A 26,728-nucleotide genomic window follows, 5' to 3' on the forward strand; every position below is an offset into this window, starting at 1 on the left:
GAACATCTATATTGTATTATTCTACATAATATGTTTTGACTGCACTCTTGAATGTTTCTATGGATGTCTGACAGAACAGGTAAACATTTGAGCCATGTCTGTCCACGCCCATGCTAAAATCTTTGTTAAAAAAATACATTTACAAAAAGGCTTACACTCTTTTGTATTTCATCGATTATGAGCTATTAGCACAGCTAATCCATTAATACTGGGCGTACAGCAGTAAAGCGTGTGGGATTTTGACAAGATCCTGCGAATTTCCTGGGTGTGAAAACTTAGCTAATCCAGGCCCGATGCCAAAAGTGACAGGCCGAAAACAAATGTTGGGCTCATTGTACACCATCATTCTCAGGAATCATTCAAATGCACTGGTTTAACAACAGTCCTCTGGTTTGCCCATTTGAATAACTCTCTAAATTCAAAGCAGGTATTCAAAGAAGTCATGGTGTGTGTGTGTGTGTGTTCAGTTCACTCACCACATGCTAAGAGACAAAGAAAGGATGTCTAGATGTGGTGAATAGACGAAAAGCATGCATGATGAGTGTGTTTATGCGTCTAGTGTCCGGGCGTCAGAATGAATGTGTACGTGTGAATGAACAGGACGGTTTGCCTGCCAGACCAGAGAGCAGCCTGGTCAGCAGAGCCTATTGTCATGACAACATCCTCCACATTACTCAGCAAAGCCATAGAGCCGCTTGGCTCTGCTGTCTCCCATTGAGCTGAAGGGTTCAATGCATATTAACACTCATTGTCTCAAAAGCTCTGCTTTTGACTGTACACAACCAAACAGCTTTTTGTTTGGGCATCTACAATGTGTGTGACATTTGCATTAATTAATTCATTTGGCCGATCATTTTTTATTCAAAGCAACTTACACAGCGTTTAAGGTATACATATACAAAAATAGAGGTCATTGGTTTGATAGAGGTCATGAACTGATCAAATGTATACCTTGAATGCAATGCAAAGTCGATATGGATAAAACCATCTGCCAAATGCATACATTTAAATTAAAATATGTTGAATAATTTCTCGTTGCTAGTGGCATGTTCTACCAAGAGTTGTAAATACAGATTATTGGACTGTGTTTTACAATCTTTCCATTTCCTGTTTAATTAAATTTTGTTACTTGCCATTCATTTGTAATGAAAATTATTTCAAACTAAATCATACACCAATTTTTTTTTTTGATTGAACACAAAAAAACAACAACAATATGGCTAGATTTTTCTCTTGCTTAAATTGGTTTCTATTCTAGTGGAAACGTTCACCGGACAATCTGAACATTATTTACTTTGTGATTGTAATAAAAAAAAGTTTTGTTGGGGGAAATGTCATGCACTGGTGCATTTAGACTATAGACAGAGGGCGACTTAACTTTACAACTATAACTTTAAATAGCATTTTAGATCACTTCAGCAATGTCATGTACATACATAGATTCTGAAATAAGGAAGAGAAACCAAAACTGAAGCAAACTAAAAATGTTTGTTTGTACTGGTAAATCAATACTTGATGAAAGCACAGCAGCTGCTGAAAACTTCTGCTTGCTTCAACGCCAGTGCATTAAATCCAGGTTTGTGTAGTGTGGAAATTGAGGATGAGGATTACATTCTCTCTCCATGCTTGGAGAGTGGGCTAAGGAGCAGATGAGTCAGGTCTTACGCCTCTGTCAAAAATGCATTTATGCTGCAGTACACATCTCAATTTCACTCTCACTCATGATCATGAAGACAGCTAGTCTGACTGAGGCGAAGATTAAACAAGAAGAAAAGAAACGAAAAAAAAACATAGCGTGAAAACATGGGCATTTAGACAGCTAATTATTAATTTGCATTCTATTGAGAGCTGAAGTAGCACTGTGGTGGCTGGAAGTGCTTATACGTTTTAGGTGTTGTAAACCTCAAACTAACGTTTGCACTAGTTGCTGTGAAGACTCCAAGGTTTTTGCCTTTTCCCAAAGGAGACCAAATCATTTGACGTCAGTTTCTATTTTCACCTGAGACCTTGACAGCCACAAAAACAGGTGCCTCTAAGGACAAGAGAATGTTTCACTAATCTCTAATGTGTTGATCTAGTGTGTAAAGGAAAGAAACGTATTTAACTAGCTAGACAAGACAAGTGAAAGCATTAAATAATAAATCAACATCAACCCATTCGAATTAGAAGCAATGGTTTTGCATCCCTCACATTAAACAACATTCTAATGAGCTGAGCTCTATGCTGGTTTACTATTTAGATGCAATATTTCTTTCTTTTTTACTAAGAGCTCATTCATAAGCATCTATAGTAAGTGCTTAAAACAGAAGGATATCTGATATCAAATGGAAGTGTGTCTTTTGTTCATCTAGACAATTCCGTCTCCAACTTCCGCTATTGTTTGAGCCAATGTTGCTGTGTCAGTCTGGTTAGGATGCACAAACAAACAGTGCAATGTTTTGAAGCATACACTTTTCGTGGAAATCAACCTACAAATGTCTTGCTTATAAGGTGAGAAAAAGGAAAGTGCTAAAAAACTCACACTTTACCTTTAACACACTTAAAGGTCCCATGGCATGAAATTTTCATTTTATGAGGTATTTCAACATTAATATGAGTTCCCCTAGCCTGAATATTGTCCCCAAGTGGATAGAAATGTTGATCGGTGTAAACCCGAGTTCTGGCTGTCTCTCTCTGCCTTTGAGAAAATGACAGGCCAGACGAGCCAATCCTGAAGCCTCCTGGTTTGACGTCCAAGCAGGAACGGTTTCCTCCCTTTCCTCCGCCCAGAGAATCTGGCACGCCCATGCAAACGCTCGAGAGATCATTAAAGTTACTTGTGAACGAGTGAACTGGCAGTTTCTCAGTGTTTGGATGTACAAATGAAAACAGAAGTCTTTCTTCAGTTCCTTCTGATCTGTGATCATTGATTTCTGATGTGTAGCTTATTATTTATTATTCGTGCACACGCTGCGGCTTCTCTCTCTCCCGACAGAACGGTGTTTTCGTGTTTTCTATCTTGTGAGTCAGTGTTTTGTACGTCCTCGTCGCGTCTATCTGTTCTAAAATGTGCATACAGTCTTTTCTGTTTAACATCAGCAGTAACATCTTTAGAGATAAACCTCACACACGCCGAAGCTCGGCCTTCAACATCCCCGACCCCCAGTACTGCATCTGGCCCACAGCGGAGGCACCAAACGCGGCGTGAGATTAAGCAGAAGGGGGGTAAGCGTGAGGGTATCTGGGCTAGGCTAGCCAGCTTTCCCCACAATAAACTGGATTACATTCGATTACTGCTGTTGTGTCTTTGTTTGCGCTGTGTAAGTTACTCAATGCGCATCACTGACGCTATTCATATGATTGGAACATATCTAGAAATAATGCTTTAATCAAACTTACTAACTCGTTCATCTCGCTGTAATGGTACATTGCATGTGTTACAAAGTTGGTAGAATAATGATGAAGAGGACTCGGTGTGACTGGGACTCGTGTTTATTCAGAACTCTCAGATACAAACACAATAAACTCGCGCTGACTGACAGCGCTCTCATAACTCAGTAGTTACTATAAATAACTTTGTTAGCAATCGCTCCGTCTCCGTGATGTCCTGTTCGCGAACGAATCATTCTTTTGAATCGGTTCTTTTTAGTGAACCGAACCAGTTCACCAAATCGGACTGAATCGTTCTAAACGGTTCGCGTCTCGAGTCAGCGCTGATCCATAATTTACTAACTTTCTGACATGAGTGACAGCCCCTCTGACTAGAAATAAACTAATAACCTGAAGTATATTCTAGTAACTACAACAGTTCACCCTGAACTGAGACATGCTGAGAGAACTGATGTGAAGTGAACACAGGTCCATCTGTCTCTGGCAGACTCGTGCCTGCTCGTGCCTCGTTAAACCACGCCCCCTCCGCTCATTTAAAATGCAAAGATGTCAGCCAATCACAACAGTGGGCGTTTTTCCTGAAGTCTCACAGCAGACACGCCTCTTGAAGCAGGGCAGTCAGCCACAGGGCAAACAGCAGTATAGAAAAAATGCCTTTTATTTCTAAATTATGACATTTTATGATGTAAAAATCATACTAACAATATAAGTACACCTCAGGAAACACTATAAAATAATAGAAAAATGCCATGCCATGGGACCTTTAAGAGAGTGCCAGAGCCCGGGTCACTAGTATCAAGAGTTCTGGACGGCGCTTGCGGCTGGACGTATACCTTACAAACATCACCTCCTACTTGATTTCAGCAGTTTCAGAGAGATCCTTTGTGAATACCGAATTTAGCATTCATTTTTAACTCTTACCACCCAAGTAAGATTGCTCTGAGGGTCCATGAAAGTGGGTCATGTATACTAGTAGGCCTTTCAAATTCTCCAGCCCTTGCCTTTAATTTACAGAAGTCCCTCATGTCAACACATGCGAATTATGTAATATATTAGATTCTAAGAACCTTTCAATAGTTGCCAAATGGCCTAGCATAAAAGACATATGCACATGAAAAGAACATCACTATTTAAAGTGACGCCAATAGAGCTGTATAAAGTAACTAGTTAAATCGAAAAAGTAGAAAGATTAGTGGTGGCTTTGCTACGAAATTGAGAAATGGCCTACTTACTAATTAGAAATCCCTTTTCAATTGTCAAAGCTCTTGTAATCTTGAATGACTGCTTAATTTCCTATGGCAAAGCTGAGTGATCTGATTAAGCTGTAAAACGTGTCATAACAGCAGGGCTGCCTGCCAGCGTGCCATTGTGAAGCAGAGGGAACGGGGCAGAGCTAAAGTGGCAGATCACTGTGGGGCTCCGATCTCAGTTAGCCGTGTGCCGTGCAGCGAGACTGGCTAAGCGGCAGGGCCCTCTATCATTCGGGGCACTGAATAGAATATCTAGGGGGAAATTCTCAGACTATTCTTCTATGACTAATGCGCAATTCACACGTTATACAAAGCTCGGGCACAGCATGGGCCAAATTTCAGATGGTCTATTCAGGAAACAAAACACGCATTTTTAGGAGTCATATCGATGTTATCAGTGTGACCCCATTATTAGAGCTCTGAAGTCAAAATATACATATCCACTGACGCTATAGTTTCCACTGACACCATGATAAAGGTATAGCTGTGGACTGCAGACGGCACAGTAAGCCTTTGCTTCAATCACTCAGTATTTCATCGCCTGCTAATAAAAGTCAGACCTTGTGAGGGCAGGATGCAGCAGGTGACACTACATACAAGCATCCAAGCATGCCATGCATAGTAGAATGTAGAATCACCTCATTATTACGACTGAAAGAAAGAGTTTGCTGCTCTGCCAAAGTGTCAGATACTTGCAGATTAGGTATTGTTTAAGACCTAGCAGCAAAATTAATACAAAATGTAAGCATCACTATTATTATTGTTATTCATACTGAAATATTTGGTTGTCCAAAAAACCCCTAAATAACGACTTATATAGTGATGACGATTTCAAAACACGGCCTCATGAAGCTTCGAAGCGTTATGAATCAGTGAGACGAATCAGCAGTTTGGATCGCCAAATTTCAGCAGTGTGGCGGTTAGACACGCGATCCGAATCATGATTCGACTCACTGATTCATAACGCTTCGAAGCTTCATGAGGCCGTGTTTTGAAATAGTCATCACTATATAAGTCGTTATTTAGGTTTTTTTTGCGCACAAAAACTATTCTCGCCGATTCAGAAAGTTATTGTAGAACCACTGTAGTGAGATGGACTTTGTAACGACGTCTTTAGTACCTTTTAAGGGTCTTGAGAGTGAACCGTGCATTGTGCCAATGGAGGCCTTTCAGAGCCATCAGATTTCAACTAAAATATCTTCATTTGTGTTCCGAAGATGAACGGAGGTCTGACGGGTGTCGAACGACATGAGGGTAGGTAGTTAATGACAGAATTTTCATTTTTGGGTGAACTAACCCTTTAAGCTCCGTTAATGTGGCGCGCGTCTGGAGAAAGAGAGAACGCGCACAGAGCTGAAAGGGCTTGAATCAGTGTTTCCCACACATAGACTAATTCGTGGCGGTACACCACAGAATCAACACCGGCCGCCACATATTGCGCGTCGTTATTCATTAACTTTTTAAAATCTCACGCCAAACTGCCAAACCTGCTTTTGATATGAAAGTCTAAGCTTTTAAAATTGAATACAAATTTGCCGCTAATGTGGCACAACAGTTAACGCCAGAGGCGTTGAAAACAGAGTTGCGACATGCTCTCATCTCCTGGCCGGCGGCGCGCGCGGTCACGTGGTTCACGGAGCTTCTAAACAAACCAATGCATTTGAATGGCTTAAGCGGATACACAACAGTTTTACTATGCAGGTATTTGCAGCATTTTTTTATTACGTCAACCATATTTACAGGATCATTTTATTATGGAGAGTGATGGAGATGCAACATTGTTAACATTAATGTTTTTCTTGTATTTAGCCCTCAGGTTTTCCTTACTAATTGGTCACACTCATACTCATTGGTGGTCAAATGTGACCATACACCTTAACTATTTTTCAATTAAATAAATGTTCTATATTTTAGTTTAATAATATTTATTGAATATTTTGAGGAGATCTTTTGGTACTAAATAGGCCTATGGTCCATTAATGACCACTTAAAATATTTTTTATTATTTATAATTACAATTAGTGTCGTAATTAAAGTTAAATTCCAATGCAAAGAGGCAAATTAGAGTCATTTTGTGGCTGGAAAAATAATCATTTTCATTTGTAAGGCCATGGTTTACCTACTAGGTGCTTGTATGGCTTTTTAATAAATATACATGTATCTAGTCTGATCATAACTTCTTACTTATTTTTAGGTTTTGCATTTGAATAAATATGTAGACATTAGGGCTGGGTATTGACACAAATTTCACAATTCGATTCGATTTCGATTCACAAGCTTTCGATTCGATTCGATTCGATTCGATTCAATTCAATATTGATTACTTTAGATATATATCAGGTACAATACATGGCCAATTTTCTCAAGGAAAACAAATCTCTGAACTATGTTGTAAACTATGGGAGTCAGTTGTACTACATTAGCCAACTAATATTGAAGGTAAAAAATGAATTGATTTGTATACAAACACTTAAATTACACTAAATTATGTTTTTTTAACTTTACAATTACATAATCATATTTATACTCCAATTAGTTTTTTGAAATATAAACATTTGGCTGTCATAAAAACTTGCCAGATTTATTCATAGGCTACATACATGCATTAAATTGAAGAACATTAAAAATGACAATGAATATGTAATGTGGTGCATATAATTATCAAAATGCTATTTTTTCTAGCTGATTAAAGCTTACTAACGAGTTTATGGACACTGGATATGGTGTTTCTGGGTTAAATGTGATGTTACATGACATTGTTTACTTATTAGCCATTTTACTTACATCTTTCTGCGATTGAAACTTGAGCTATTCCATGTGACATGATACGGATTTCAGTAAGTTGTCCTGTATCTTTTAAACACACTTTCAGATGCTTATTCATGTTTACTTCGCGCTGTAACTGGTATTAAGGCGGAAGAGAAGATCAGTTCATGTGCATTCCACGCTGCCGGTTCTCTTGAGCTGAGCTGCGGCAGAGCGATCTCGCGCCACAGCGCCAAAGCGGTATTTATGCTTTTGAATATCGTAAAAAAAATGTAGACTTTGTTTTATATCAATAGTAATAAAGTACAAAGATTATAGCGATTTATTGGATGGGAGGTGCGCTACAATGTTTATTTCATTCATTAACTGAAAACAGGATGACTAATCGATTCTTGGGATTTAAGAATCGATATTGTTTTGTAAAAGTGAGAATCGATTAAAATCGAGAAATCGATATTTTTTACCCAGCCCTAGTAGACATGATCAAACGCTAGATTTCTTTAAATGTGAAATTTAACAAAAAGTTAACAACTTACAACCTAATATTTTTAATGATACTTATATAAGCAAACACAAGTGAATATTAATGAATGCCAGCAAATATAATTTAACCCAAGAAAAGTTTAAAATAGTGCTAAAATGACAAACTATATATACACATACGAATGGATACTGAATCAAGATCGAAATTGATTTTGTGCCAAATATTTGTGAAATTCCTTTTTCTAAGTGACTGGGCTGGACTATAAAATAGTCTAAAGATGGCCCTGAGCTAATCTACCAGAATATCATAGAAACTTTGATAGTCACCAACCAGAACATCCAACAACATTTTTAACATTTTCTTCTAAGGAGGAGCAAAACTAATCAAGGGTCAAGGCACTAATACGGTCTCCATCAGGAACATGTGCTATATTTTGACTTTCAATATCAAAAATGCATTACTGCTGATCAAGCCTGCATGCCAAATAGATAAGTGAAGTATTCTCATGGACACACTGGCCAAAAGCCCCCAATTGACATTGGTATTGATCTGCGACCCCAGCGTGTTCACGCACGAGAGAACTGTGTCTCAAAGAGCCTGCAGAGAACTGCTATGGACATGGTGCCGTTTTAATCTGGGATCAAACTGAAAATCCCTTCCCCCAAGAGTTCAATCAAGGTCAGGTCAGCGATTAAACCTAATGTCTACAGAGAGGTAATAAACCAATGGAGCTACAGCTGTGGGCTGCACACTGACTCTGCACTTTTCTACATTTTACCCTAAAGACTATATACCTGCTCAAACACCCCTTCCAATGAAAGAAAGCAGAGTACAGAAAGTAGAGAAAGCAGGGCTGCAACAACCAATAAAAATAAATATTAAAAATAATTTATTGGCGATTAGTTGGATGTCTCAGAATGTGTCAATTATTTCACTTTGACTGGGAGGAACAAGTTTACGACCAAAGTTGCCCAAAGTATGGGAGAATTTCATATTAAAAGCTTTGAAGAAAGTCATGAGCATATGGCTCCATGTGGGTTGTCAGGTGCTTCGACAGATTGCTCGTGCTTTTTAATACTTACACGCTGTTATATTGCTAAAATAATCTCATTGGTAAATGTTATAAACTCAAAAGTTAATTGAGTGCATCCTAACAGTAGGTGGTTTGCTATTAAAATTTAAATACTCCTAGGAGCATGTTTGTGATTTAGCTTTCCTGCAAAAAGAGATTGAAAAATATGCAGCCCTAGAGACAAATAAAGAAATGGATAAATAAAGTTTGAGCAAAATAAAGATGGACAGAGCAGGAAGGGTCTACAACTAGTCATTAGAAAAGCTGTTAAATTCTTGCTGTAGCCACACTCTCACAGGCTATATCGGATGGGATTATAAAAGCATTTGTGCTTGACATTAAGGGCTTTTATTTGAAATGTCAAACACACAGACGTGCATGCAGGCTATATTTAGGATATCCTCTGTCTAGTCTCACTGTTTAGTAGGGAAAAAAGATCTACATCTCAATCAGACATTGTGTAAGATATCAGCATACTATCCATGTGCTGCCTGAGCCCTGGCTCATGTATCGAGCAGCAGCAGCGATGGAACAAAAGCAACGTGCCTCCTGATAGACTGCAGACGCACTAAAATGCAGCAAGATGCCATTCAAGTGTAACGGACCTGCTCTCAACTGCAAACATCTATATGCTTAGAGTGAGATGCAACAGTGCTGTTTAAAACCATCCGAAAAGTGGGTGTTCCTTCCTCTATACCTCCTGGAACTGCATTTTGATTTCTGCAAAGCAAAGCAAGTGCAAGATAATGATTATGTACCATCTACAGGCGATGTTTTCAGTCTGCTGCAAAGTCCATTAACGTCCGCATAAGATTCCTGGATTTTGAATAATCCTTCAGCCCCTCGCAGTTCCATGAGCGAGCGCAGGTCTTTAAGCGAGCAACCAAACTCTCCATCGTGATTGGGCTCGGCCACAGAGTTCTTCACCCCGCTGTATGAGTTGTTAGCCATGTCTCCCGGCTACACCGCGTCTCAGCAAGGGTGGAAAAATGGAGTCCCAAAAGGAGAGCTATATCCTCAGGAGACCAATGCCAGTAGTTCCCATAAACAGCTGACGTCCTTCAGAGGAGGAGGAGGATGCCCGACTGCAGGTGGCAGGACTGGGATAATTCACAAGCCATTCCCCTCAGCCTGTGGCGTTGCTTTCATTGTGAATGAACCTTAAACAATCGGTCCAAGGACCTGCAAAAAAAGAAAAGAATGTTCAATTAATATGTACACAAATGCAAAACCCAACTACACAATAGATATTTTTGTAGATTTCAAAACAATCAACAAACACCTTAAGTTTGGAAACTCTCCATTTGGCCTGGAATTAGTAAGAACGAACTCACTGGCTGAGTTTCAAGGTGACATGCTACCCACTTTTACAGGCAGAAATATGTGGTTCTTTTTTTTTAGAAGTAGCGTGGGAACTGACCTGCCATCTTAACTATGTGAGAGACAAAAAAAGCCTTTTTCCCCCAACATTATACATGGCTTTTTTGAGCAACATGAAAGTGCTTTAAATTTGGAAACTCGTGGAATAGAGCACAACTGAGTTTTCAGATTTCACTGCCCGGAATGACATTTAATTATATAGTCAGTCGATGCACGACACAATAATTGTGTCTGAGAGCATGGCCAAGGTCATAGGTTCAATTCCCAGGGAATGCATACACTGATCAAATGTATACATTAAATAAGCATCTGCCAAATGCACAAAATGAAAATGAGCTAAATAAGTCCAATGAGACCTTGGAATGCTTGTACAAATATTTTCATGTACACAAACAAAAGAGAACACTCTATATCTATAACATGCCCTCAACCCAAATAACACACTATCAGACATCACAGTTGAACCCCACTGGACTTTCAATGAAAAAGCTATTTTAGTAGATAATAGGGTAGGGCTGGGCGATATGACGAAATATATCGTCTGGACGATAGAAAATGTCTATCGTTTTATATATGGCTCTATCGTTTACGCCACGATAAGGCGTTTACGGCAGAATTTTACGTCAAGATGCACCTCACGCCACGGCATGCCCATGCACGCTGCAATACATAAACAAACATGGAGGAAGACGGTAGTAGACGCGGTTCAGACCAGGGTAATTCTCAACAAGATGACCAGCCAACCCAAACCAAGGAGCTTGTACCTAAAAGAGGGGCGACTTCTGTTGCATGGACGTGGTTTGGATATAAGAAGACCGACTTACACCAGACAACAGTTGTTTGTAAAGTTTGCCGGCTCCCAGTGCCAACAACGGATTCCATCACTCAGTGTTTCCCACACATAGACTAATCCGTGGCGGTGCGCCACATATTGCGCGTCGTTATTCTTTTTTTCTTTTCTTTTTTACCCTGTTTAAAACACGCAGCGCATTCAGCTGCACTTTCTTTCCCTGCTCTCCCTCACGCGCGTCTCTCTGTCACTCACGCGCGTCTCTCGCTCTCAAACGCCAGACCTGCTTAGTGCGTTATAAAGCAAAGTCTAAGCTTTTACATTTTTAAAAGTTTAAATACGGAATTCAAACAATAAATAGCGTTTTGGCGCTAATGTGGCATAACAGTTAAAGCCAGAGGCGACGTGCTCTCTGATCTCGCGGGGGCGCGCACGGTCACGTGGTTCTCCATACTTATAGTGCTGGGTCAATACATTTGAATGGATAGACGACAGTTTCACTATTCAGGTATTTGCAGCAGGTTTTGGTAAACAGTACAGCATAGTGTGCATTGCTTATTACGTCAACCACATTTACAGTATCATTTTATTATGGAGAGTGAAGGAGATGCAACGTCTTGACATTAATGTTAATGTTTTTCTTGTATTTAGCCCTCAGGTATTCCTCACTTATTGGTTACATTTGTACTCATTGGTGGTCAAATGTGACCATACACCTTTACTATTTTTCAATTAAATAAATGTTCTAGATTTTAGTTTAATTATATTTATTAAATATTTTGAGGAGATCTTTTGGTACTAAATAGGCCTATTATTTGTGCAATAATTATGTCCCATTAATGACCATTTAATTAATTAAATAAAAATAAATACTTCTAATATATTTTTTCTTATTTATATTACAATTAGTGTAGTAATTAATGTTAACATGGAGAAATCCAATGCAAATTAGAGTCATTATGTGTCTGGAAAAATAATTAATTTAATTTGTAATGCCATGGTTTACCCACTATAGGTGTCTGTGTGGCTCTTTAATCAATATACATGTGTCTAGTCTAGTTGCTCAAAAAAAGTATTGCAGATCATAACTGCTTACTTATTTTTAGGTTTTGCATTTGAATACATTTAGACATGATCAAGCACTAGATTTCTTTAAATGTGAAATTTTAAAACATTAATAACTTGCATCCTAATATTTTTAATGATACTTATACAAGCACACACAAGTGAATATTAATGAATGTGAGCAAATATCATTTAAAATAGTTTGAAATAGTGCTAAAAAGGCAAACTTATTTTCCCTTATATGTACAGTAGGCTATATACATATGAATTGATACTGAATCAAGATCGAAATAAATCGATATTTGTGCCAATCACCAACCCCAAATTTCCCGCCCACCACCACAAATTGGTTTCTAATCTGTGGGAAACACTGAACACTACTAATTTATTTTATCACCAGCGCAAGAACCACGAAAAAGAATACAGAGAGAGTCAACGAGCAAAAACTGCAAAAGCAGCGTCGAGTGGTGGCATAAGCGCTCAAAACAAACTCCAGACACAAACACTGCAACAGGCTTTTATGCTCTATAAGAATACTACTTGGAAACATCTTTACACCTACATGATGCTGCAAGAGAAGTCTGGGTGGTGTTACTGTTAAAAGTTGGCTGCTGCTATATGTTGAAATATTTTAGTGGCAGGTGTTAACGTTACCAACAGTCTTGCTTGAAAAAAAAGGTTCTAAATAAAATAAAAATTTAGTCCATACTACCTTTATTTGTTTTGTATATCATTTCAAACTGCATTTCCACATTGCAATTTTGTATAGACTATTCATAAACTGAATTAACAGAAAAATTGCTATATCGTTATGTATATCGTTATCGGGATATCAAATGAGCTATATCGGGATATAAAATTTTGGCCATATCGCCCAGCCCTATACTAACTAAAACGCAGACAATCAAGACATTGTCCGTCCGAGCACCATACAGCCTGTCTCTCAAACCAACACCCTTGTCATGTGGCCATTCATACCCTACCAGCCTCTGCTATCCTAGCCTTTATCAGGAAGATTTCATTAAATTCCATTATTAGAATTATAACAAAGGAAATTACCAAGCAGCAGTAGGGGTTTAAAGGACCAGATAGAAAATTCAAACTATGAGGATGAGAAGATGGTGTTGTTGAGAGTGCTTTGCTTTCGTTCTGTAAGTAGCCCACCAGGACTGATTTACTTGCAGCAGTACATGCGGAGCGTGGAACAGCATGCTGCTCTGTAACAGGCCACCAGCTGGGCAATCAACTTCTCTCACAGCCAATGTCATGAACACTGCAGACAAATTAAGAGAAAAATCTTTCGCTAAAACTACTCTCTCAGGTGCTGAAACTCTGGATTTGACCTTTTTATGAAGCTGCGACAAAAAGTGTTCCTGCACAACCAGAAATAAACATAGTAAGAGCACCGGCAAACAACGTCTAAAGCACGTCAGTCGACAAGCTCACTTTTATCTCTTTTTAAAACTGGAAGTGAAAAGGGAAACGCCCAACAGCTTTGCACTGCAACGGTTCCTCCCTTTTGAAGTAGCAACTCGTCCTAGAACGCATCTGAGAAAAGCAATGATGGGTAGAAACAGAACTTCCTGAAATGACTCATCTCAAGCAGTCGTGGTACACGTTTAATTATCATAGTTCATTCTGACGATCCTGAGTGTAAATAACAATGCGTGCAGGTTTCAAGCAAGATAACCTCTGTCCTGCACAGTCGACCTCTTTTTTCTCCCAGTTACCATCTATGAGTGTCTGCACGGCCACGATGAGGGAAGTGCCAAACCTTTGCTGTGCCGTGACAGTTTCAGGTTGCAGAGCAGGTCACATGTCACAACAGTGGAAAATCATTGTGATTGGATCTTCAAACTAACAGCTAGCACAGTATGGTTGAGCAACAGTAATGTTAACCCTTGCCATACAAAGCTAGAGGACGGTTTTGGACCTGCACCTGTGGCCTGCCTTAAGACTAATAATTTAAGCATCCTATACTTATAAGATATATTCCTGACGGTCCTCACAAAGAGGCATTTACGCCCGACATTGTGTAATTTCATGTATTTAGCCACCACATCATCCACCCTAAAAACTATACACTTATCTGCGCACCTGTGAATAAATCAGCAGGTTCGCATGAGATCTAAGAGCTCCCCAATGACAAAACGCAATGCATTTGAAAGCAGGCTGCAAGAAAACCTAAGGAAAACCCTCTCGTTCTTGGTTGGCAATTGGAGACCCTACACTGTACAAGCCAACTTCATGGCATGCTAGTCAAGGACAGCGATTCCAGGGATCCCTCTGCAGTAGAGCAGTCGGTAATGGGGTATTTTTAGCAGCCTCAGACTGCCCATCCCCCTTGCTGGCTGATGCTGAAATGGGTCAGGCCATTTCTATGTGGAGGGTACAATGCAGACCCCGCCTTACTCATGCTACATGGCTCAGTGCACTTAAGGCCACTTCACACCACAGACTGGGCACTTCTACTATACCCTTAGACACTGATCCTGCCAACTCACAGCAGCCTGCCACCCACTCAACCACACAAAGCACAACTCCTCAAGAACAACCTGAATGACACCTCCAAAAAAAGCCCATTAACCAAAATGTATCCTTCACACCGAAAAAATAAAACTCTTCATATTTCTAGGGCGCTATGATTCCTGTGATGCAGAAAACACCGCAACAAGTCTTAAAAAATGTGCTAAATGTCACAGGATTTGGATGAATAAATCAATAGTAGGACTGTACACTTAATCAAATTGCAATGTGGATAATGTCTGTGAATATTAAACCACAAAAATTAAGCCTGCAAATTTGTTTTAAGTCATAAAACGCATAATAAATAAAACATTCCATATGGCACTATTGTTGTTAAAACAAATGTTTATCATTAATACGTTTTACGAATTCAAATGAGAAAATTAAAACTGACAACAGAATTTGAGAAATGGCCTTGATTTTTCTTTCTGCTTTGTTAGATGAGCACAGTGGGGAAAATATTGAAAATGCAAACTGCTTCGTACTAGAGGTCGACCGATATATGTCATTTTTTAATGTATTGGCAGATATCCGTGTTTAGTAGCGCCGATTTAAAGTCAGACACGTCCGCGGGCAGCCCCGTTTTATTGGTGCGATGGAAGCGTCCGGAACTGGCATAATGCTACAGCTGGTAGAAGATTTGCTTACTTGCAGTTAACTTTAAGGACTGTAGTTGAAAACTATCAGCAGCTTGCTTGCTAACATATTAGCCCCAATGTTATAAGTTCTGTTTTATTTTTCCTGCATCCGAGTCTGAGAATTTCACTCTGTGCGTGGGGTGGAAAAGGCGGCAGCTCTCACAAACACTGCAGCGTGATTGAGGGCGAGGGCTACGTTACTCCGCCCCGCTCACAGACAGCACCAGGCTCGGAGACACAGAGCTGTCCTGACTCCTGGAGCAGCTCAGAACCACACGAGTGCGAGGGTGAGCGCGGCATAAATTACGTCAACACGGAGTGGACGGTCATACGCGTTGAGCGCAGTCATCAGAGGCGCTCGCGCAGTCAGCGGAGGCTTGCGCTGCGGAGCCAGACAAAAGTATAAACACAAGGCTTTAAGCACCCTCAGTTGATACTGTAATAATATACTGGCGAAACCGATTGGGCAGATTTGCACATTTGTGTTCGCGCTCTGGAGGGCGCTAAATGTGAGAGCGCCATCCATTTACAACGTGTTTTTGCAGCGGTGAGTAATGTAGCCATGTAGTCTCTTGAACGCGATCAGAGTTTTTATTCAGTGCTGAGTTAATGCAGGCTAGCGAAACTCTATAAAACCCATTGAATAAAACTATTGTTTTGGACCGACAGCCAACTGCATGCTGCAAAGTTTGGGAAGTGACATCTAAATATAAATGCTGGATTCACTCTGCACAAGACAAAAATATCCTCCTGAGACCCAGAATAGAGGTTTTGCCTCTGTAGAGGACATTATATTTTAGTGAATTTCTCTGACAACATACACAGTTTTAAGTCTGGATATTCTTATGAAATATGAGATTCTTATGAAAATATTCCTTTTTATTACTCCCATTATTACACGTCGTTTTACATTACATATTGTCCCAAAAACACATTGCTATGCAAATTAGATATAGTGTATTGATGCATTTCATAGAATGGGAATGGCATTTATGGCCATGTTTATCATTAATACTTGGTCAGTTTATTGATTTGTTTGGTTAACTTTGGATAAATAGTAGGCTTGCTACGATAGTCGGTGTTGCCGGTGTTACCGGTGTCCAGACTCAACACCGGTTACATCACTTGCCCACCGTGGCACCGCCCACCGTCTTTTAGATTTTTTTATAGTAATAAAATAATTTAGTTCAGTTAGAGAACAGACAATACAAATAAAAACTGAACGTATCTGCTTAATAAAGCAGGATCCGACCGTGAGTCTCGGCAGCGGCAGGAGTCATTCATCAGATTTAAGAGTGAGGACGCAGCTGACTGAGATGATTGCGGAAGATTTGGTTTCAAAGCGAAACGTAAAAGCGCCTATTTAAGGGAGTTTGTCATTTGTTTTGTTGTTGTGTTTTTCATTTTAAAAAAATAGGCTAATGAACCCACAAATGAAGCAACCCGCAGCCGAATTGCCGCTAATTCAAAACCGAAAGTAAAATGTGCACGGCTGCACAGAGCGAGCATTGTTTACTTTCGCCTGGCTCCGCAGTGAGAGTCTCCGCACTACGCTGACTGCGCGCATTTATTTTTGCCGCTCGTGCGGGCGTGTCGAGTATAAACAAGGCTTTACGGACGAACTGTTATTCATTCATGGCGTGCATCTCAATCAAAGACTGATCAATGCTTGATCAGTGCCCTGACTACTGAACTAGGGAACTGATTGAGACGCACCCATGGCCTCACAGAGCGCGCATTTACAGACGAGCTGTCATTCTGGGTGCGCGCGCACTGGCGCGTTTTCAGTTCAGAGCGGTCGTGTGCATGTTACTTTCGGTTAGATAGAATTAGTGATTTAAAAGCCTCCGCCGGTGAAACCGGTATTACTGGTGTTGTCACACATCAATTAACCGGTGGGAAAATGTCCTCACCGTCACATCCCTAATAAATAGCATATTTTATTTTAATACCATGCAGTGCACAAAATGAAGATTCGAGAGATGGTTCAAGTCAGTGTTCAATAAATGAAATTAAGTATAGAAATGTTGTGCATCTACTTATTATTAGTGTGACATTTTAGCATGCAAATGAAGCAGAAATCAGCCCTAAAAATCGGCTGCACATATCGGCCATCGGCTGACCCTGACCTCTAAACATCAGCATCGGCTATAGAAAAACCCATATCAGTCTATCTCTACTTCGTACTTAAAGGCTCTGCACTTTTGTGTTCTCACCAGGGACAGCATATCTAAAGAAGTGATTTTGAAGAACAGGAACCTTTAAGTTGATTGTTACGGGTGCCAGTCACAGCACATAAGCCATCCATTTGCTCCGACCCCTGCCTCCATGTCTGACACTGCACAGTAAATCAGAGATGACTCAAACCATTAAACGTGATGGGATAATGGGCATGATGAGGCTTCAAAATTTATATTTGCTTAACTCATTGAATGTCACTTGGGGAATGGATGCGGGCATGACCAACATGACTGAAGGTTCTGTTTCTGTCCAAACACAATCTGTTTATATTTAGATGCACACTTTTTAAAGACAGCACCTGTAAGCACCAGTCAAAGAGTACGGCTTCCACATTCCTTTGACTGGGGGGGGGGGGGGGGGGGGTAGACGGGATTTCACTAACTGTTTTTACTGAGAATCAAGTTGAATGCATCGAACCAAATAATACATTTGATTGCAAATCAAAATTAATTTGCTTGAAGGTGGTAATTTTTTACCCCAGTCATTTAAGGGCGAAGAAAATATACATCATTGATATAGATGAGGACAGAAAACACATTTGCCCCCAAGATGGCCGTTTTATCTCTGTCATCAACATAAAGCATAAAGCATGACACTATACAGTAATTAAATAGCGACATTATTCAAATGTAGTTTATAGCACAGCGCTCTATTTTTAGCTGTTTATAATAGCTTATGAGGGGTTGAATGTCACCTCAGATTAATGTGACACCAAGGCAGTGGCCCCTTACATAAACAATACTAGAGAGAGGGGCTAAGTTACCCTTTTTCCATTCTAGTCATTATGGAACACATTCACATTTACTTAATTAACATATGACGTTACAGCTTGTACTACATGCGTTGCACAAAATCATGCTCATTTTGTTTGACCACACGGTTTAGTTCGGTCTTGTTACTGGAGGTACAACCAATGTCTATAATCAAATAATTTGGTTGAAATTCAAGTAGTGGTGGAGTAGTGGTGCAACAGACCTCAAAACTAAAAAAAAAAATGGTTCGGACCATATTATGGTTTAAGAGTCATGGATAGTGTCATTTTTCGGATCAGCAAAAATAAATAAATGAATATATTTCCATGTATTACTACTTAAAGCACACTTACTTCGATACCACAGCACAAATTACTAGCCTAACTAATAAAGTTCAGACTTTATTAAAGACAAGTGAACAGTGAGTAATAAAATAAGAACAAATGCACTACACTGTAAACCCAAATAAGTTGGCAAAACCCCAACAATTAGTAACCTCAACTTGTTTGTTATGACATTTCCAAGTTTAATTAAGTAGAACTATTAGATTTTGAGTTTGGGGTACTCATGTGTTAATTTCCCTTAACTTGAAAAATTGAGTAATTGTAAACCCTATTAAGTTGGAAGAAATATATTTTAATCTAGTATACATATACATTTTGATTTTGTACTATACAAGCATGTTCATTGTACATACATTTTGATAAGGCTGACTTCAGCCCAGTATTATAATCTAATAATTCCATTGCATCATATTTTAAACATTTTGACTCAAAGTAAACTATTAACGACCAAAAGCTTAGCTACAAGTGCTAATATAATTAACAAAGAGACTACCACTACATACATACATACATACACACACACACACAAGTAAAATGCAAGTTTCACAGCTCATCCTAACCAACAGGCTCTCTTCAGCACAATGGTAACCGAAAGCCCTACAAATCCCAACATAACTGAATATTAAACACTAACATATTGCTCCATATATTAATCTGGTGAAAAAACACACAAAATAACAGTTAATTCATCATTTTTCTCCTCATAGAATCTGACGCAAAGCATGCTGGGAAAAAGAAAATCCTCTGCCCAGTTTCAGTTAAATTTATGTTACTCTAGTCTAAATCAAAAGAAACAAGTTCAATAAACTCAAAACAATGAGACAATTCAGGTTATTTAAAATGTGTCAGTTTCATGAACTCAGAGAAAAAGTTCTGAATACTCATCAAGGTTAATTTAAGCCTGCCCTACTCAAACCAATTAATTATTCTGAGAATTAGGGTTTACAGTGTAATTACAAGCATAGATGAATACATTATAACAAAGTTACAAATAAAGTCTAACAGTAGCATTCAGGTATACAGAAATGTAATAATTAGGCTAAATGTAAAATAACACTACAGTGTTCACTGTATAAATTAAATAATAGATTAATCTTTGTTAAAGCTGTGTTGTGTTTTGTTGTTTGATTAGCATTAGTGACACAGAAGGCTGCAGGTATTTATAGGCTGCTGTCACTTTAAGAGCTAATACGCCCATCCAATATACTGATACACATCCGATTTCTTCCTCCACTGTTTACGTTCACTTTAGACATAATCGATGGTGTTTACGAGAATACTTGCAGATATGGGTATTTTGACATCATTTGGTGTGTGTGTCTGTTCAAGCGCAATGAGATGCAAAAAAGAAATCCATTTGGTGTCTAAGTAATATCCAAAACACCCCTCTGTGTGTTTGCTTTGGGCGTGTGTGCGGCTGTGAGGACCGATAAGTGCGGAAGTAACGAATTGAGTGTAAACTATCAAGACAAAATATGTGCAAATTATAAACTTTCACTCTATAATGGTTAAACTTTCCAATGAATCCACAAATCATATGCTTGCCGAAGCATGGGGCCTGGTCCGCTACAGAGAAATGCATCGTTCCAACATCCGTTAAGAAAACCCCTTTCTTAATTTAAGTCAGCATGGAAGTTGCAATAGTCTTGTCTTCCCTATTGTGACATATATCCGGCATCTTGAATAAGAAAAAAAATGTAGGGCGGGACTTGATTTTGTCCTTTGGGAATTGATTGGATAGTTGGATCTTTGTCATTTGCGGGACTTGATTTTGTCCTTTGGGAATTGATTGGATAGTTGGATCTTTGTCATTTGCGGGACTTGATTTTGTCCTTTAGGAATTGATTGGATAGTTGGATCTTTGTCATTTGCGGGACTTGATTTTGTCCTTTGGGAATTGATTGGATAGTTGGATCTTTGTCATTTGCTATGATCTCATGTGAGTGACATTTTTTGTCCCGCCCTCATGCCTCAGAACACATCATTGTCGTTGCAAGTGGGGAGTATTTTGATTAAAGATTACAAGGGCACATGAGGTTAGTAAAAATATTGATGTGCACAGACAAATCATTTGAAAAAATATGAATTGTCAATTTTGATTTCATGGTGACTAAGTTGCAACTTGTTGGAATGCTCTAAGAACATGTGCTTATATTTAAAACATAATAATACACCATTTTCATCAATATATTATATATGGCAATAATAATATGAGTGACAATAAGACTAATCCTAATCATTATCATTTGCATGCAAGCCGCTTCTCACAAAGCTTAAGTAACAATTATAATATTAAGCTTTAGGAATAAGAATATGTCATTGTACATTAATATCTAGGTTAAAAAAAGAAGATATTGAATCAATATATATACACAACTGGGCCAAGCTCGTGCTCATAACAGTCCAAAGGCCTCTGAAGCTCACTTGACAGTCAAAGGTTAGTTTATGTTAAGGGTAAATCATTAAAAAAAATGAAACCATTACTGAAGTCAAATCATATATTTCCATCCTGCAATAAATCAAAAAACACTTTTTAACAAAGACAGTTTGATGCTTAGCAGTTACAATGTGGACAATGTTGCTCTGAAGAATCCTGGCTTGCAACAAAATCCTCAGCATTTGCTCCAAATTTGCCTCTGTTATGCATCATGAACTGTTGTTATTACAATGACTTAATATGTTCACCACAAACACATTTAAAATTTCAATTCCCTGAGTAGTGATCACACATATCAAAGGTCAGTGTATACATATAGCATTTGTGTAGACCAGAAAGGTGCACAAATACACCCTCACGATTTGAGTTGGAGAAAACTGAATGTTCACTGTAGACTCAAGGTCAAATTCAGCATTGCTGTCATACAGCAACGCATTATCGTGGGCTATAAAAGCTTGAGCAAAAGAAGCAACAAGGCAGGGAATGATGTACGCCAAGAAGCAACAGACCTGACACGCTATTTAAACGCACACCGGGGTCTATCTAGAAATTCTAGGTGCCATATTCAATCTCAACACATTAGGAAGACAGTAGACACAATAAGTCAGCCGATTAGGTTGGGTACATTGTGTTTTGCACATCTGCTCCTTCAAATACGATCCCAGCAAATTTGACGTGTCGCACAGCGCTTGTTCCAGTCTCCATGCCCAGTCACACATGACAGGAGGAATTAGGACTGTATACTACAACTGTTGACACGAATGCGCCAAGCTTAAAGGGACAGTTCACCCAAAAAGAAGAAAAAAAAACATTTACTCACTCTAATGTTGTTTGTTACACATTTAACTTCACAAATAAATGATGGTAGAGACCAATAGCCAGTGACCAATGCATTTTTCCATACAATGAAAGTGAATGGTGGCTGCGGCTGTCATTCTGACGAACATCTCAACACGAAAGTAACACGGTTTTGTAACAACATAGTGGAGAGAAAACGATGACCCAATTCACATTTTATAAGTGAAATCGCTTTTTAACGTTGGTTGAATGAAGGTTGTTGTAAAATACAGCTAAATGCGATAACTGACAAGCAGGTAATGGTTCGAAAGGCAAGTTGACAGCTGAAGCGCCCTCGCATTTGGCTTTAGCCTGCTAGCGGTCTTAACTCAAGTCATTCTGTCAAAAAGGCTGCACTGTTTTAATAACACCAGACCAACATCATATCTTTCCCCGAAACTGAATTGGTCTCCAACTTTCCGTTGCAATTCAAACGGTCATTTTCGGGTAAAACCCCTTAAAAAATACCCGGCCGGGCTAATGTCACAAATCCACCGTCCGTCCGACTGACTGACAGAGACGGTCGCTTTTAGCTGAACAAGTTGGCTCGCTTGACAGCATTTCATTGGAGCAAACTGTCATTAAACGACAAAACGCTCGTGTAAAATAAGAAATTGTCGCTTAAAATGTAAGAAAACCAGAGACTGTAGTTCATTGACCCGGCTGACTGACAGTTGAGGGTTCTGTAACGGTAAAAGCGCGAGCATTTTATTTGACCGCTTTTAAACGACTGGCGGCGGTTAAAATAACACGATTGTCATCCTGTCTAGGATAACGAGTAAAACACAATGTAAAAGCTCCAATTTATACATTTTAAATTAGGCTACGGTTCCAAATTGTACATTTCAACAGGAGTATTTCGAAAACATCCTCTGTGTCGCGTGATCGTATCTGTAGAAACGCGGCGCGCACACAGTCGAACACATTTCAGAAGATTCATACGTCAAAAGCAACTATTCAGCGTGCACTACACACCATCCCAGCATCTCAACACGGTGTGATATATTAAAACCCCATTGATTTTCCACACACCCCCTCCCCTGCAGTGACAATAGGCAGGTGTGGGTTAAAAATGCACAGCAGCCCGGTTGCCTTCTTGCCCCTTTCTCTGCCTGCTACCAACTAGCAGGAGTTGCCTAGCCAATTTGGCTAGCTGATAATAACGCAGGCTAACGGAAAGCACGGTGGATGTAGACACATCAGCAAAGAGGAAGCAAAAAATGGGTGCATTTCAAATGCAGCAATACCACACGCATGCATGCGAGAAATGGTGAAATTACACTCACAAAGCTCTCCGAACGGTGCCTCAGAGATCCCCCTCACTCTCTCGGTCTCCCTCAGACTCACTCTGCCGTCTCTCTAGCTCCTCCAATCTGCAGAGAAATCCCTCCCACAGCCTCGCGTCGCCAGAGACATGTGATGCACGTCAGGAGGACGGGCACTGACATACAGAACGATCCCCATTGGCTGAGACGAGATGTCAATCACATTAGGCGCACACTCTGCTCAGCGTCCGCGCGCATTAACATAATTTATAAATATGTTCCTGAGACCGGTTAAGTGTGAAATAACTTATTCCGCATCGTTGTTTGTTTTAACCTAATAAACGGCACGCTTCAGCACGTGGTGGCGTGGTTAGCTCCGCCCACTGTCACAGACGAGTCTTCCCCCGCGGCTAATTAAACTTGACGTCATTCTTTCCATGACGTCGCCCGTTCTCTCTCTCTCTCTCTCTCTCTCTCTCTCTCTCTCTCTCTCTCTCTCTCTCTCTCTCTCTCTCTCTCTCTCTCTCTCTCTCTCTCTCTCTCTCTCTCTCTCTCTCTCTCTCTCTCTCTCTCTCTCTCTCTCTCTCTCTCTCTCTCTCTCTCTCTCTCTCTCTCTCTCTCTCTCTCACTCTCTCTCTCTTTCTCTCTCTCCACGATTCTGGTGTTGTTTGATTCGCAGTGCGCAGAAACTCATTACACTGGCTAATCTGAACCGGATTGATGCATTCATCAGCCTGGGTCCTGGCTCACCTTCTTTCCCAAGAATATGCATTAAACATCTGTCAGTTAGTTAACATGTCACTGTGGGTCATTTGAATGTTCACGTTGAGTCTCATTCATTGAAATAGATAACCAGACAGAGATTGTGCAAAATATTGTGCAACCCTCTGTCCTTTCTTTCCGATGCAAATGGTGAACTTGCATGACCAGCATTTTTGCATTTAAAACATTTTGTCAGTTAGTTAACATACATACTCTGCTCAACATACTGTTACTCTTAAAAAAATGGTGGGTTGAAAACAACCCAAGTTGGGTTGAAAATTTGATAAACCCAGCGATTTGGGTTGTTTTAACCCAGTGGTTCGTTTAAATGTTTCCCCAACTTGCTGGGTAGTTTTATTTGACTCCACTATTCTTTAAAAATGACTGTATTCCTTGCTTAAAATGAACCCAAAGTATGCTGGAAATGAACATTTATTAATATGTTTAATAAATTAATAATAATTAAACAATAAACATTGATTAAATTGCTTATAATAAATGTTTACTTTTTGATTATTACTATTGTTGCCTCTAGTAGGCCTAATTAGCCTATGTGTCTGATTTTTAATTTCCAACCTATTTTGGGTTCATTTTAAAGGAACACTCCACCTTTTCTTTGAAAATAGGCTCATTTTCCAACTCCCCTTGAGTTAAACAGTTGAGTTTTACCGTTTTCGAATCCATTCAGCTGATCTCCGGGTCTGGCGGTAGCACTTTTAGCATAGCTTAGCATAGATCATTGAATCTGATTAGACCGTTAGCATCTCGCTCAAAAAAATGACCAAAGAGTTTAGATATTTTCCCTATTTAAAAGTTGAATGATCTTGCGCAGTACCTGAAAATAGTCCCCAGCACACTCTCTGTGCAAGCAGGTTGTCACGTTGGTTAAGTTGACGCAAGTTAGCCTATTTTGATTATTACACAGGAATGAGTTCCTAACCATATCGGCCTTAGAAAATCGCAACTTTTCATTTTCCACCGGTCTTAGTACACAATGTAACTACAGAAGAGTCACATGTTAATTAGGAAAAATAGCGAAACTCTTTGGTAATTTTTTTGAGCGAGATGCTAACGGTCTAATCAGATTCAATGATCTATGCTAAGCTATGCTAAATCGGCTGAATGGATTCGAAAACGGTAAAACTCAACTGTTTAACTCAAGGGCAGTTGGAAAATGAGCCTATTTTCAAAAAAAGGGGAGTGTTCCTTTAAGCCAGCCATATAGTATTTTTTAAACAAAAGTTGATTTAAATAAAACTACCGAGCAGGTTGGGTAAACATTTAACCCAACCGCTGGGTTTGTCCATTTTCAACCCAACTTGGGTTGTTTTTAACCCAGCATTTTTTTAGAGTGTATGCTATCACTGTTGGTCATTTGAATGTTCACATTGAGCTTCATTCATTGAAATAGATAACCAGACAGATTGTGCAAAATATCGTACAATCCTCTGTTCTTTCTTTCTGATGCTAATAGAGTGAACTTGCATGACCAGCATTTTTATCTCAGCATTTTCATCACATTCATGTCCACGGAAGCACTTAGTTTATAGCAGCCAGTCTGGCATCTTCCTTTAAAACTGCAGTACAAGCCTAGAGCATTTCTGTTTGTGAACCTTTGTTATAATATATACCAAGTCCTCATGTCGGAACTACCTGTACCAGAGGAGAATGCAATCTTTGGTTAGGTAAAGAAACCCTTTTTAAATAGATGTCAAGCAGGAAATTTTAAAAATGTTACTGCGGTGTTTCTCATTTCGTATACAGATACCACAGCTTCCTCTAATCCTGACATAGATGGAGTTTCCTGTTCCTGAGGTGCTTCAAGACTTGCAATGTATAGCATGTCTAAGCTAATCTATTAAGAATGTGATAAAATGATACTGATAAGTAAGATGCTTATTTTTTATAAAGCAGTGCCTCGCTTCTATCAATTAAACTACAGTACACGTGAATGCTTTGTCACTTGCATGTAAAAGGATTCAGGATTCATTATAAAAATGTTCTTAAAAATAAACAGGAAATGATGTTGAGAAAGTTATTCATAAAAGGAACAATGTTACCAGAATACTTTTTTTTACACCTAACATCAACAAAAACAAAAAAAAATCCCCAAGTTTGTGGTTGTTTTTTCACACCCTCAGCTGTCATGGCAACCATTGTTGGTATTTTGTTGACCATGGTGTATTGAAAGATGATGCCAAAAGGGTTTCCCCGTGAAGGCCTCAAAAGAAACCACATCGCCATCCTCTTTCTGTTCTTTTCTTTTGAAACCGCTCTACTGACATTTACAGTAATTTATGAGGCATTCACAAACGCCCTTTAGCAAAAAAGGTAAAACAACGATACATCCCTAATTTTGAAGTTGAAAATTGAGTGTTTTTGGTAAAGGGCGTTTGTATTAGTCTTCACACGAGCGCCTTGTAAACACGGGGGCGGTACTTTTGCCTATACGTCTAGCGTTCCGACGTGATTATGTCATCCTTAGCACCTTGCTGTGGAAGATGAACAATTTAGGTTAAAAAGTATATTCATTTAAAAAAAAAAATTGAAAATGAGAGATTGTTTCGCTAGATAAGACCCTATTCCTCATCTGGGATCAAGCAGAGCCTCTGGAATCCATCGAAGCGCTTTGAAACTGCACTGATTTGGACCTACAGTATTTTGGTTGCAACTGATGAAAAACCCTGGAACGTTTTCTTCAAAATATTTAATTTCTTTTCGACTGAAAGAAAGAAAGAAAGACATGAACA

The 26,728-nt window shown here is 39.3% G+C and overlaps 1 protein-coding gene across 2 annotated transcripts in view; it reads right to left on the reverse strand.

Annotated features, from left to right (window-relative positions):
- Nucleotides 1-23,729, reverse strand: part of atp2b1a (ATPase plasma membrane Ca2+ transporting 1a) — a 42,930-nt gene extending 19,201 nt beyond the window's left edge. For both annotated transcript variants that reach the window (XM_079817665.1, XM_079817664.1), the window contains exons 1-2: nucleotides 23,238-23,729; nucleotides 9,700-10,123 (exon numbers count right to left, since the gene is read on the reverse strand). In XM_079817665.1, coding sequence (XP_079673791.1) covers nucleotides 9,700-9,892 — 193 coding nt within the window. In that variant the 5' untranslated portion in view covers nucleotides 9,893-10,123; nucleotides 23,238-23,729. The remainder of the gene's footprint in view (nucleotides 1-9,699; nucleotides 10,124-23,237) is intronic.
- Between the last annotated feature and the right edge of the window lie 2,999 nt (nucleotides 23,730-26,728).

Source organism: Gobio gobio (genome assembly GCF_949357685.1).
Source record: "Gobio gobio genome assembly, chromosome: 5".
Taxonomy (NCBI): Eukaryota; Metazoa; Chordata; class Actinopteri; order Cypriniformes; family Gobionidae; genus Gobio; species Gobio gobio.